Here is a 14,815-nt window from a genome sequence, read left to right as displayed (position 1 = left end):
ATAATAATAATAATAATAATAATATTATTATTATTAATAATAATATTAATAACTGCAGGCAGGAAGGCGGAGCTCGGCTGCTTCGCCTACATCGGCTTCAGCGACGACGAGGAGACTCTGATGTACTGGACCGTGAACGAGAACCACACGGACGAGATCCAGGAACTGGAAGTCTCCTTGAGCGTGTGAGTGTGTCTGCTTCCTGTCAGAGTGTCTGCTTCCTGTCAGAGTGTCTGCTTCCTGTCAGAGTGTCTGCTTCCTGTCAGAGTGTCTGCTTCCTGTCAGAGTGTCTGCTTCCTGTCAGAGTGTCTGCTTCCTGTCAGTGTGTCTGCTTCCTGTCAGAGTGTCTGCTTCCTGTCAGAGTGTCTGCTTCCTGTCAGAGTGTCTGCTTCCTGTCAGTGTCTGCTTCCTGTCAGAGTGTCTGCTTCCTGTCAGTGTTCCTGCTTCCTGTCAGTGTGTCTGCTTCCTGTCAGAGTGTCTGCTTCCTGTCAGTGTTCCTGCTTCCTGCTTCCTGTCAGAGTGTCTGCTTCCTGTCAGAGTGTCTGCTTCCTGTCAGTGCTCCTGCTTCCTGTCAGAGTGTCTGCTTCCTGTCAGTGCTCCTGCTTCCTGTCAGTGTTCCTGCTTCCTGTCAGTGTTCCTGCTTCCTGTCAGTGTTCCTGCTTCCTGTCAGTGTTCCTGCTTCCTGTCAGTGTTCCTGCTTCCTGCTTCCTGTCAGTGTTCCTGCTTCCTGTCAGTGTTCCTGCTTCCTGTCAGTGTTCCTGCTTCCTGCTTCCTGTCAGTGTTCCTGCTTCCTGTCAGTGTTCCTGCTTCCTGTCAGTGTTCCTGCTTCCTGTCAGTGCTCCTGCTTCCTGCTTCCTGTCAGTGCTCCTGCTTCCTGCTTCCTGTCACGAGTCCACGTGCACGCTGACTCGGCCTGTGAGGCAAAACAAGATAAAAGCGTTTAAGGATCGTTGATAAAATAAGTCAGACAAAGTAGATTTTTAAGCAAGAGGGAAAAGCACGAGACACTATTTTCATTCTTGCTTGATTTAGAGCCAATCGACTGATTGATTGATTGATTGATTGATTGATGACTGATTGATGGACTGGTCCCGTCCCTTTAGTTTCCCCAGAAGAGGCCGGGTGTACGGCCGCTCCACTCTGTCCATCTCCAAAGTCCTTCCTCAGTTCCTGAATGTCCCGATCTCCTGCTGCGTCTCGAACTCAGCTGGGTTTAATGTTGGCGTAGTGTGGCTTCAACAAGGTATTTATTATTCTTCTCTTCCTGTTCTCTCCTATTAAACGTGACACTAATGTGCAGGAAATATCGAAGACAAAATCACCCCTGAGGTACGGAAGCCCTGATGAATTAATTTCCCCGGTTCATTTCTATGTTTGTTGTTGTAATACACATTCTGGCCACTAGAGGCTGCCCACACGGTACTTGTATGTTAGCCAGTTATGTAAATACAAAAGAAGAAAATATGAATGATTTTGGTCCAATTTAAAAGAAGAAAAAATCACACTTTCCCACTTTTAACCTCAAAAATATATTTGTAAACAATCCTGAAAACCAAAGCGTTGATCTATAATTGAACCCCAACAGAGACGCGGCTCCTTTTAATCCCCTTTTCTTTGTGTTTTGCTTTTTTGACGGTAAACTTAAAAACATTTCTCAAATCATATTTACACTTTGGAAAAAATCCTTCGTGCAGATTCTGAAACTCAAAGAGAAAAGATTGTTTATACGTGTTTTCTCTACCCGAATGTTTTAAACAGCCAGCCTCCTCTGCTTCCTTCTCCTCCTCCTCCTCTGCTTCTTCTTCCTCTTCTTCCTCTTCCTCCTCCTCCTGCTCTTCTTCCTCCTCTGCTTCTTCCTCCTCCTTTTCCTCTTCCTCTTGGTCCTCCTCTTCTTGGTCCTCCTCCTCCTCTGCTTCTTCCTCCTCCTCCTCCTCCTCCTCCTCCTCCTGCTCTTCTTCCTCCTCCTCATCTTCCTCCTCCTCTTCTTCTTCCTCCTCCTCTTCCTCTTCTTCCTCCTCCTCTTCTTCCTCCTCCTCCGCTTCTTCCTCTTCTTCCTCCTCCTCTTCTTCCTCTTCTTCCTCCTCCTCTTCTTCCTTCTCCTCCTCCTCCTCCTCCGCTTCTTCCTCTTCTTCCTCCTCCTCTTCTTCCTTCTCCTCCTCCTCCGCTTCTTCCTCTTCTTCCTCCTCCTCCTCCTCCTCCTCCTCTTCCTACTCCTGGTCCTCTTTCTCCTCCTCTTACTCTTCCTCCTCATCCTCTTCCTTCTCCTCCTCCTCTTCCTCCTCTTCCTGGTCCTCCTCCTCCTCCTCCTCTTCCTCCTCTTCCTCCTCCTCCTCTTCCTCCTCTTCCTCCTCCTCCTCTTCCTCCTCTTCCTCCTCCTCCTCTTCCTCCTCCTCCTCTTCCTGCTTCTCCTCCTCCTCTTCCTCCTCCTCCTCCTCCCTGCAGCCGACCACAGCCTCCTCTACAGCACAGTGGCCCTCTTCCTCTCCTCCTCGCTGGCCGTTCTCCTCCTCCTCTTCGTCGTGCTCTTCTTCAGGGTGGACGTGGTGTTGGCCCACAGGAAGCTGCTGAGTCGTTTCTCCACAGGAGGTTCGTTGTGTTGCCCCTGGATCTCTTGTTGTTGTTGTTGTTGTTGTTGTTGTTTTCTTCACGCTCAGCTGTCTCTCCCCAGCTCCCGACGGGAAGCGCTACGACGCCTTCGTGAGCTTCCTCCCGCCCGGCGGCCCGAGCTCGTCCGAGCTGGCGGGCCTCGCCCTGCAGGCGCTGCCCGAGCACCTGGAGCGGCGGCACGGCTACTCGCTGTTCATCCGGGGGCGGGACGACTGTCCCGGGGAAGGTCAGGACCAGAGCCTCTGGTTTAAGAACGGCACCTTGCAGATCTCCGCCACCACAAAGTACATTACATTCATTTAAATTGCTAAAATACTGTAACTCTTGTGAGATGAGGGCTGTGATTAAAATAATCGTTAAGTTTGAATTATTTACCTAAACTCGCTAACTTGCCGTGGCCATCTTAACGTTTCACTAAAACCTTTATAACTTCCGTTCCAACGTGTGGTTGCAGTCACAGACGCATCCTGTACCGTACAGCCTGCGGGAGTCTAACAAGGAAATCACAATCCATAGCTGACCCCTATTTATGGAAGCCCATTTTTGACACTGTGATAAAAAAATTAAGATCCTGTAAGTCATAATTTTGAGATAGTATTTCATAATTTCGATTTAACATCTCATAATTATGACTTACAGGATCTTAATGTGTTTTATCACCGTGGTCGAAAATGGGCTTCCATACTTATTAGTATCTACATTTACAAACACGGCAAGAGCTTTTTCTTTTCTCTCTTTGGGGAGAAAGGAAATCCTCCGTCTCATTGGTCCGTTGACGCCGCGTAGACCGCGTCATACAGCACATTTTTAACCGAAAAACACGTTTCTTTGACAGAATATGCTTCCTAACACGCCAATGCTTTCCTGGATTGTGTTTATTGTTGCAGGTGTCGATGCTTTAGGTCTTACTCTTTCTAAGAAGGTGCACTATTAGTCTGTGGGTTGATGTTACGGCACAGAACTATACTTTTTAAAAGCTCCTTTGATCCACCTGGCTCATTCTGCTGGATGTTCGTAGTTATGATCAAAATATCTTTCAGATATCCATTTTTCCCCCAAGACTTTGCTGGAAAAATATATAGTATTGGAGTTAATGTGGGGTATACGACGACTCAAACACAGAGGAAAGGAGGTCTAGACCCCCTCTGGGTTTGAAAAGGTTCTTCTCGTGTCTCAGTAGTGCAGCGGTTGACCCACAGCCACTCCTTCCTCACGTCCGTCTCATTTTGTGTGTTGCTGTAATTGCAAAGTTCCTCAGCGATGCATTCAGGGACACTTAAATCCAATATTTCGTATACTGCTGAAGAGAAAAGAAAAGAAAAAATAAATGTTGTGAAAACGTCATCAATTCTTTTCAAAGCTTCCAATAGATGGAGAAAGTTAATCAGGATATTATTCCACCGACCCGTTAGTGTCACGTATGTACAGTTAGTAGTTAGGAAGCATTTAAGGGGAATTATCGACAATATAATAGTGATATTCTTTACTGTAAATCCATCTGAAAATACGAAATGTAAGCTCTGAGAATGACTCGTTTCAATCCTCCATGTTTCTGTGGGACGTTTTTACTTTCTGCGTCGGCCTTCTGCAAACTCACCACTAGATGGCGCCAGATCCTCCACACTGGCCCTTTAAGCATTTTGAATGCAGGACTTTGACTTGCAACAGAGTATTTGTACACTGTGGTATTTCTTAATGCAGTACAAGTTTGTGAGCATTATCAACAACACATACTTAAAGTACTCAATGCAGAATTACCATGTCGGAGTAAAACAGGATTTTAGTTATTGAAGCATTCATGTGTTTGTTTCTTTAATGTTCTGATAAAGGTTGGACTCTATAAACTGCTGGGTACTTTAATTCACCATCAAACATCACAATGTATTAGTTGTGTATTACTTGTATTATTAATACATCATAATATATTAGTTTTTTATTATTTGTTTTAATAATATAAGTCTATAAAGTAACTAAAGCTGTCAAAATAAGTGTAGTGCAGTGAACAAAAAGTACCACATTTCCCTGTGAGGTAAAATATATAAAGAAGCACAAAATGGAAATACCCAAGTAAAGTACAAGTACCTCAAGGTTGTACCTAAGTACATTTATGTATTTACTTTATACCACCAATAGCACATATGTTGTTCAGCTGTAGTTTTAATTATATTTACTTTCAGTTAATAAACTCATCAAATCATGTTGTTTTAAATTTGACTGGTTCTTCATGTGGTTAATCTCTTCCAGCGATGCATGATGTCATCGCCACTACGGTGCGCACATGCCGCAGACTGATAATCATCCTGTCACCTGCGGTGAACTCTTCCTCCTCCTCCTCCTCCGAGGCGCCTTTAGGAGACGACCAGGACCAGCTGAGCTACGAGCAGAAAGTCGGCCTCTACGACGCTTTGACCCAGAACGACCCGCGAGTGATTCTGGTGGAGATCGGTAAAGACGGGCCTATATTATAGATTGTATATATTATATTATATATATTTTACATTTTATTTATAAATTGACATTATATTTATATATATATATATATATATATATATATATATATATATATATTATAAATATATATCTACAATATATATATTTATATAATATATATATATATATTAAATGTATATATTATATATATAAATATATATTATATATATTATATGTATATATTATATATAAATATATATGATATATATATAAATATATATATATATATATTTATATAATATATAAATAATATATCTATATATACATATATATATAGATATATATATATATATATATATATATATATATATATATATATCTATATATATCTATCTATATATATATATATATATATATATATATATATATATAGATATATATAGATATATACATATATATAGATATATATATATATATATATATATATATATATATATTTGTTGTGTCCTCTGCAGGTGGTCCGGTGGACTACAGCGTCCTGCCCGAGTCTCTGCGTTACATCCGGAGGAGACAAGGAGCTCTGAAGTGGAAGAGAAGTTCCCTCCGAACGAACAAGTTCACCAAGTTGCGCTCAAACAGAAACTTCTGGAAGAACCTGCGGTACCACATGCCCCCAGTGCCGGTGGGGAGACTCCACACTGTGGTCTAGACCGGCGGCCCCCAACCAGCGGTCCATTTGTACTCGTACCAACGGGTCCACGGCCCGGTACCGGTACCGGGCCGTGGACCCTTTGGTCCACGGGTTGTTGTGCTACAGGGCGTCCAGACCTCTTTCCTGGAAGTCTTTGCTTCTTTATGTGACATGTGGGAACCAGACGGCATCCCTGAGACATCTTGTATGTCTATGCGACAACAGACTAAACAATGTGTGCAATCAGGCTAGAAGGACGTCTGCTGGATTCCTGGAATACGAAACAGGAATACTTTCCAAATGTTCCACAGATAGCAGAGTTCACAAAGGGACACCAAATGACCACAAAGAGAAACAAAATTATTACAAACAGACACAAAATGACAATAACGAGACCAAAAAACTCCAAAGAGGCACAAAAGACCACAAAGAAAAACAAAACAACTCCAAAGAGATACAACATAACCACAATGAGACATTAAAAGACTATTATGACACACAAAAAAACTCCAGAGACAAAACGACCACAAAGAGACACAAAATGACTACAAAGAAGAAAAAAGACTACAAAAAGACACAAATTGACTACGAAGAGACACAAAATGACTACAAAGAAGAAGAAAAAAAGACTACAAAAAGACACAAATTGACTACAAAGGGACACGAAACGACTAAAAAGAGACACAAAACGACTACAAAGGGACACAAAATGACTACGAAGAGCCACAAAATGACTACAAAGAGACACAAAACGAGTACAAAGAAACACAAACTGTCTACAAAGAGACACAAAACAACCACAAAGGGACACAAAACAACTACAAAGAGACACAAAACGACTACAAAGAGACACAAAACGACTAAAAAGAGACACAAAATGACTACAGATGAACACAAAACGACCACAAAGGGACACAAAACGACTACAAAGAGACACAAAACGACTAAAAAGAGACACAAAATGACTACAGATGAACACAAAACAACCACAAAGGGACACAAAACGACTACAAAGAGACACAAAACGACCACAAAGGGACACAAAACGACTACAAAGAGACACAAAACGACTAAAAAGAGACACAAAATGACTACAGATGAACACAAAACGACCCCAAAGAGACACAAAATGACTACAAAGAAGAAAAAAGACACAAATTGACTACAAAGAGACACAAAATGACTACAGATGAACACAAAACGACCACAAAGAGACACAAAATGACTACAAAGAAGAAAAAAGACTACAAAAAGACACAAATTGACTACAAAGAGACACAAAATGACTACAAAGAAGAAGAAAAAAAGACTACAAAAAGACACAAATTGACTACAAAGGGACACAAAACGACCACAAAGGGACACAAAACGACTACAAAGAGACACAAAACGACCACAAAGAGACACAAAACGACTAAAAAGAGACACAAAATGACTACAGATGAACACAAAACGACCACAAAGAGACACAAAATGACTACAAAGAAGAAAAAAAGACTACAAAAAGACACAAATTGACTACAAAGAGACACAAAATGACTACAAAGAAGAAGAAAAAAAGACACAAATTGACTACAAAGGGACACGAAACGACCACAAAGGGACACAAAACGACTACCAAGAGACACAAAACGACTAAAAAGAGACACAAAATGACTACAGATGAACACAAAACAACCACAAAGGGACACAAAACGACTACAAAGAGACACAAAACGACTAAAAAGAGACACAAAATGACTACAGATGAACACAAAACTACCACAAAGGGACACAAAACGACTACAAAGAGACACAAAACGACTACAAAGAGACACAAAACGACTAAAAAGAGACACAAAATGACTACAGATGAACACAAAACGACCCCAAAGAGACACAAAATGACTACAAAGAAGAAAAAAGACACAAATTGACTACAAAGAGACACAAAATGACTACAGATGAACACAAAACGACCACAAAGAGACACAAAATGACTACAAAGAAGAAAAAAGACTACAAAAAGACACAAATTGACTACAAAGAGACACAAAATGACTACAAAGAAGAAGAAAAAAAGACTACAAAAAGACACAAATTGACTACAAAGGGACACAAAACGACCACAAAGGGACACAAAACGACTACAAAGAGACACAAAACGACCACAAAGAGACACAAAACGACTAAAAAGAGACACAAAATGACTACAGATGAACACAAAACGACCACAAAGAGACACAAAATGACTACAAAGAAGAAAAAAAGACTACAAAAAGACACAAATTGACTACAAAGAGACACAAAATGACTACAAAGAAGAAGAAAAAAAGACACAAATTGACTACAAAGGGACACGAAACGACCACAAAGGGACACAAAACGACTACCAAGAGACACAAAACGACTAAAAAGAGACACAAAATGACTACAGATGAACACAAAACAACCACAAAGGGACACAAAACGACTACAAAGAGACACAAAACGACTAAAAAGAGACACAAAATGACTACAGATGAACACAAAACTACCACAAAGGGACACAAAACGACTACAAAGAGACACAAAACGACTACAAAGAGACACAAAACGACTAAAAAGAGACACAAAATGACTACAGATGAACACAAAACAACCACAAAGGGACACAAAACGACTACAAAGAGACACAAAACGACTAAAAAGAGACACAAAATGACTACAGACGAACACAAAACGACCACAAAGGGACACAAAATGACTACAAGAGACTCATAACAAGAACACAAAGAGGGCGGTGCTGCCTTCAGTCTTTGTGGGGCTCCAGCACCCAGCATCTCCATCACGAAACCAGCTGAAACAGAATCAGCTGCTGGAGAGATTCTAAGAATCTTGCAGCAACGTTTCCTGTTCAGTCTTTCAGAGAAACGGCCTGCTCTCTTATCTCCGCCACTGAGTCTCAGGCATCCTGCTTTGCTTCTGCCTTTTTATCATCACATGTTTTCTCGTTTTTTATAAATAAATATTTATGTCACAGTTTGTTTGTTTGCTGGCTCCAAACATGTTTTCATTAATACTTGCAAATACAAATTTCCTAATCCATATTCAGGTTTTTTTTCAATGAAGATTTGAGACGCAAAGGTTTTAACTTTTGAGCATTGAAAGAGAAACACATGCATGACGCCCATCAATGCACTTGTTGTTTCACATGCAAACATGTCCACAAACGGCACTAACTCACTTCATGGGGGTCGAAGGAGGCACAACTTCTCTCGCGACGCCGGTCAGAGCGCTCAGCGGGACCGGAAAGGGGTTTTATACGTTAAATACGGCAAGAGTTCATGTCTCAATCTCTAGTTTCAAGTCTTCTTCAATACAGCATGATGCTCATTTAGTAAATTATGGTCATTTAGAGTCAAACAGACCATAAAGCAGGGGACGCTTTAGGGGTGGGGCTACAAGGTGATTGACAGGTCGGCTCCATTCCAGACAACGTGATTGGCTGATGCCTTTATCGCGGTGAGAAAGCTCCGATTAAACCGTCTCGTTCCAACCAAAAATATGGTACTAATATTAACAAGTAATAGTCTGTGAGAAGGTTCTCTTGACAAAAGCAACAATTTAGAAAGAAACATGACCCTCTCTCATCCGAGTGCAGGTGTGTATTACTGCACCAGAATACCTGAAGAGACTCTATCGAGCAGGTGAGGTTATTTAATCATAATCATATTTATTTTTCAACACTCAAAATGCAACTGTATCATTTCTTTAAAACTCTCAATTTGTATGTCATGCAAGTTGCATGGTTTGGTTGAGGGCCATGGACAGTGTGGTCGGGTTAGTGGGACGACTGGTTCCACTCCAAAGAAAATAAAATGTCTGTGTGTGTGTGTGTGTGTGTGTGTGTGTGTGTGTGTGTGTGTGTGTGTGTGTGTGTGTGTGTGTGTGTGTGTCTCTCTCTCTCGTGTGTCTCTGGATTGACTGCTATGACTCGACAACCGCACTGACGCACAATCTGCTTCTCTAGGACATCCTGACGGCCTCGTGACGGGTGAAGTGTTCCGTTCTGTTCCAGAAGGTTCTGCCACGCCAGAGAGACAAACATCTAAAGCCCAAAACTCACCGCAGGATGTCTCATCTGTTGTCTCATGAGAGATGACGGGCCTCTGACCAACAGGAAATACATTGAGCTTCATAACTTATTCATATCTCATTTCCTCCGCACAAAGTATTCAAACACAACTGAGTTCCTTTTCGACTCCTCTTCATCATCTCTCTCCCCAACTCCTTTCTCGTTCTATATTTCTCTCTGTCTCTCATGAACAATGGGACTCTGCAGCATTAGAGCTTCTGAGTCTCCACCTCCCTCAGTTCCCGCCATCATCACGGCTCCTCCATTCATCAGTCCATGACCTTCTTTACATTTGTTTCTTTACCATACATCCCTCCATCCCTACCCCTCCATCCATTACCCTTCATCCCTCCATCCCTACCCCTCCATCCATTACCCTTCATCCCTCCATCCCTTCGCCTCCATCCCTTCATCCTTACATCCCTTCCCCTCCATCCCTTCATCCATTCCCCTCCATCCCTTACCCTCCATCCATTACCCTCCATCCCTTCATCCTTTCATCCATTACCCTCCATCCCTTCATCCCTACATCCCTTACTGTTCATCCCTTCCCCTCCATCCCTTCCCATCTATCCATTACCCTCCATCCCTTCATCCCGTACCCTTCATCCATTACCCTTCATCCCTCCATCCCTCCATCCCTTCCCCTCCATCCCTTCCCCTCCATCCACTACCCTCCATCCCTTCATCTCTACATCCCTTCCCCTCCATCCATTACCCTCCATCCCTTCCCATCCATCCATTACACTCCATCCCTTCATCCATTACCCTTCATCCCTCTATCCCTTCATCCCTACATCCCTTCCTCTCCATCCTTCCATCCCTTCATTCCTTCCCCTCAACCCCTTCCCCTCCATTTCTTCCCCTCCATCCCTTCCCCTCCATCCCTTATCCTCCATTCCTTCCCCTCCATCCTTTCCCCTCCATCCCTTCCCCCCCATCCTTTCCCCTCCATCCCTTCCCCTCCATCCCTTCCCCTCCATCCCTTCCCCCCCATCCTTTCCCCTCCATCCCTTCCCCTCCATCCTTTCTCTCCAATACTTACATCCCACCTTAAAGTACTGCTATCTGTTCACTGTGCACTTTATTTGAACTTTTATTGTATACTCTACTGTAGATTTAATTGTAAATATTCATGTTTGCCGTCATTGCACTCTGTTTATTGTTAAATGATCATTGTTAAATGTTAAATGTATGCACCTCCCACCAGGACAAATTCCTTGTATGTGAAAACATACATGGCAATAAATGGTCCTGGTTCTGATTCTTACCGGCCATCCCCTGTTTAAGCGTTGACATGTGCCATGTTGTGACATGCAGCTTCTACAGAAAGCGGATGGCGTCTCAATGTTTATGCATCGCTGTTGTTCTGAACCGGTTGTCCCTCCACAGAAAATGAGCTGTTATGAAGCACTTACACCGTCATCCAATCCCTTTATTGGAAAGCACTCTCCGTCCTCTACTCAGTCATTTCACAGCATGGCACTTACCGTCTACTTCTCACTAAGCGGGAATCTCTGTTTGGGATTGTTTTGTTGTTGCTATGAGTTCATTGAACTCTGCAGTTATGAGGAATCCTGTTATTCAGGAATAGATGACTGTGCAAGAAAGGCAGCGACCTACAAGGCACATTCACACAATAACGCTGGTATGTTGGTGTTGGCCACTGAGCAGGCTTTTTTCTCGGCTTCACATGAGGTCACCTCCGTCTGTTCAGACACAGTATAATGTAGTTTGATTCTACATTCACATGAACTTTCCTTGTGAAAATTAAATTGGTGCAGAAATAAAGCCAGTGAATGAAAAACACAGTACATTGTGTATTTACACAACAATGGCACATACTTGCTGAAGCCTTATGTCTACTATCTACAGCAGGAAGTTACTGTTCAATGCAATTATTCAACCTGTGTATTTCTCATGAGAAAAGAACACACATTATGCATAGCAACAAAACATATTAACTAAAAAACATAATGTAACATATACACGTAACGTTACAACTTAAAAATGTAGCGCTACAACGTATAAATGTAATGTTGTAACATAAATGTAACAATACAACGTATAAATGTAGCGTTACAACGTATAAATGTAATGTTGTAACATAAATGTAACAATACAACGTATAAATGTAGCGTTACAACGTATAAATGTAATGTTGTAACATAAATGTAACAATACAACGTATAAATGTAACGTTACAACGTATAAATGTAATGTTGTAGCATAAATGTAACAATACAACTGTCACGGTTTAGCGCCACACTTTTCCTTAAGTTATTTCATCCTGTCTGCCTGTCTGTATTCTAACTGTCCTGTCATTTCAGATCCTGCTTCACGCCCCCTTCATCAGTCACTCCCTCCTCATCAGCCCTCATTCCTTGCACCTGGCCCATCCCTGTCTCACCTGTAGCACATCCCCTCATTAGTCTTCACTACTTAGGTCCCCTCACTTGCACTTGTCCCCTGCCAGATTGTTTTGTGTTCTTGAACCTAGCTCTCCAGCATTCCTTGTGTGTAACCTGTAGTGACCTGTCAAGTAAAAGAATCGTATTCCGTACCTCCGCCTTCCTGAGTTGTGCTTTTGGGTCCTTGGATTATCGGGCCGTTACAACAACGTATAAATGTAATGTTATAACATATAAATGTAACATTACAACGTATAAATGTAACGTTATAACATATAAATGTAACGTTACAACGTATAAATGTAACGCCATAAAGTATAAATGTAACGTTACAATGTATAAATGCAACGTTATGACATATGAATGTAACGCTACAATGTATAAATGTAACGCTACAACGTATAAATGTAACGTTATGACATATGAATGTAACGCTCCAATGTATAAATGTAACGTTATAATGTATAAATGTAACGTTACAACGTATACATCTATTGTTATAACTTGTAGCGTGAACGGTGGTCTTGCCAGGGAAAGAGGAGGGTAGGGGGAGAGTAGGAAAGGCAAGACCTCGCACCTAACCCGGTGGCACTCCGTCGGCTAATTATCCAAGTGATCCCGAAGGAAATAATAATCCTCATCCGATATTGGCATAACGCCTTCGGTCTTTTATCTCGCCCCGTGCTATATCGTTAGGTTTTTGTGTTATTTTCAAAATAAGTTATAGGTTTTGTCGAGGGTGTTTTACAGTTTGCGCTCTAGGTCCCCTGCGGTAGGCTGTAACTTGTCTCAACCCTTATCAAGCGAGTACGTATATCGTCTATACCTTCTCTCTACCTATTTTGACACCATCTCATCATTATGACAAACACTGCAAAAGTCTTCACCCAAAGATACTTACCTTAAGTCTCTTTGGTAGATTCAGTCGTCATCTCTGTATCTCACAGTGATGGACAGGGAAAGAGGGTTTAAATTGTTTTAAAGAACCAGAACCTTTGGTTTTGTTTCAGCCCCTCACGAATGGTAAGGCTGAGTTTTTATTCAAAGTTTACTTTTAGTTACAAAAAATTTAATTCAATCAAACAGTTTAAAAATCACAAGTATCTAAGAGAAAGGGGTAAGTTTTTAGAGCTGGTGGATAAACACCTCTTCTCTCGTCTCACTCCTGCACAGTAATGCCAGGCATCCCCCCCAAAAACATGCATTCCTACCCCCTCTTTTATACACCAGAATACATAAATCATCCTGTCACCAGAGTTGGACTGAGGAGGTTTCACTACCTTATTTGGTAATACTGCCGATGCATGCTCTTTAACAAAGGAGAGAACATTTAACACATCTCATTCAAAAAGAGTATATAACATAGCAACTTATAGCGTCCTATGAATTTTATGTGGTCTAATCACAAACTATAATGAAAATAAAAACCAAACAGTGTATATATATTCAAATGGTTATATAGAAAAAAAAGAAAATGATTATGCGGTTATAATAGTTAGACCTTTTTACTTTCATATTCTTCCTCGGACACTCAACAAACATATAAATGTAACGTTACAACGTATAAATGTAATGTTACAATGGATAAATGTAGCGTTTTAACATATAAATGTAACGTTACAACGTATAAATGTAATGTATAAATGTAACGCTACAACGTATAAATGTAACGTTACAATGTATAAATGTAACGTTACAATGTATAAATGTAACGTTATAACATTTAAATGTAACGCTACAACGTATAAATGTAACGTTATAACATATAAATGTAGCGTTACAACGTATAAATGTAACGCTACAAAGTATCAATATAACGTTGCAATGTATAAATGTAACGTTATAACATATAAATGTAACGCTACAACGTATAAATGTAACGTATAAATGTAACGCTACAACGTATAAATGTAACGTTACAATGTATAAATGTAACGTTATAACATATAAATGCAACGTTACAACGTATAAATGTAACGCTACAAAGTATAAACGTAACGTTACAATGTATAAATGTAACGTTACAATGTATAAATGTAACGTTATAATGTATAAATGTAACGTTATAACATATAAATGCAACGTTACAACGTATAAATGTAACACTACAAAGTATAAATGTAACGTTACAATGTATAAATGTAACGTTATAACATATAAATGTAGCGTTACAACGTATAAATGTAACGCTACAAAGTATAAATGCAACGTATAAATGTAACGCTACAACGTATAAATGCAATGTTACAATGTATAAATGTAACGTTATAACATTTAAATGTAACGCTACAACGTATAAATGTAACGTTATAACATATAAATGTAACATTACAACGTATAAATCTAACATTATAACATATAAATGTAACGTTACAACGTATAAATGTAACGTTACAAAGTATAAATGTAACGTTACAATGTATAAATGTAACGTTATGACATAAATGTAACGTTAGAACGTATAAATGTAACGCTCCAATGTATAAATGTAACGTTATAATGTATAAATGTAACGTTACAACGTATAAATGTAACGTTATAACGTATAAATGTAACGTTACAACGTATAAATGTAGCGTT

At 40.4% G+C, this 14,815-nt stretch overlaps 1 protein-coding gene across 1 annotated transcript in view; it reads left to right on the top strand.

The window, feature by feature from the left end:
* The window catches only part of il1rl2 (interleukin 1 receptor-like 2), a gene marked incomplete at its 5' end in the record, with an annotated part of 18,509 nt that extends 12,730 nt beyond the window's left edge, over window positions 1-5,779 (top strand). Inside the window, 6 exons of the mRNA XM_079225868.1 lie at window positions 59-185; window positions 1,104-1,243; window positions 2,443-2,586; window positions 2,669-2,833; window positions 4,852-5,052; window positions 5,553-5,779. Coding sequence (XP_079081994.1) covers window positions 59-185; window positions 1,104-1,243; window positions 2,443-2,586; window positions 2,669-2,833; window positions 4,852-5,052; window positions 5,553-5,746 — 971 coding nt within the window. The 3' untranslated portion in view covers window positions 5,747-5,779. The remainder of the gene's footprint in view (window positions 1-58; window positions 186-1,103; window positions 1,244-2,442; window positions 2,587-2,668; window positions 2,834-4,851; window positions 5,053-5,552) is intronic.
* Window positions 5,780-14,815: the final 9,036 nt, after the last annotated feature.

This window comes from Taurulus bubalis, assembly GCF_910589615.1.
Source record: "Taurulus bubalis genome assembly, chromosome: 1".
In the NCBI taxonomy this organism is placed as follows: domain Eukaryota; kingdom Metazoa; phylum Chordata; class Actinopteri; order Perciformes; family Cottidae; genus Taurulus; species Taurulus bubalis.
This window is presented reverse-complemented; position numbering and strand designations above follow the sequence as displayed.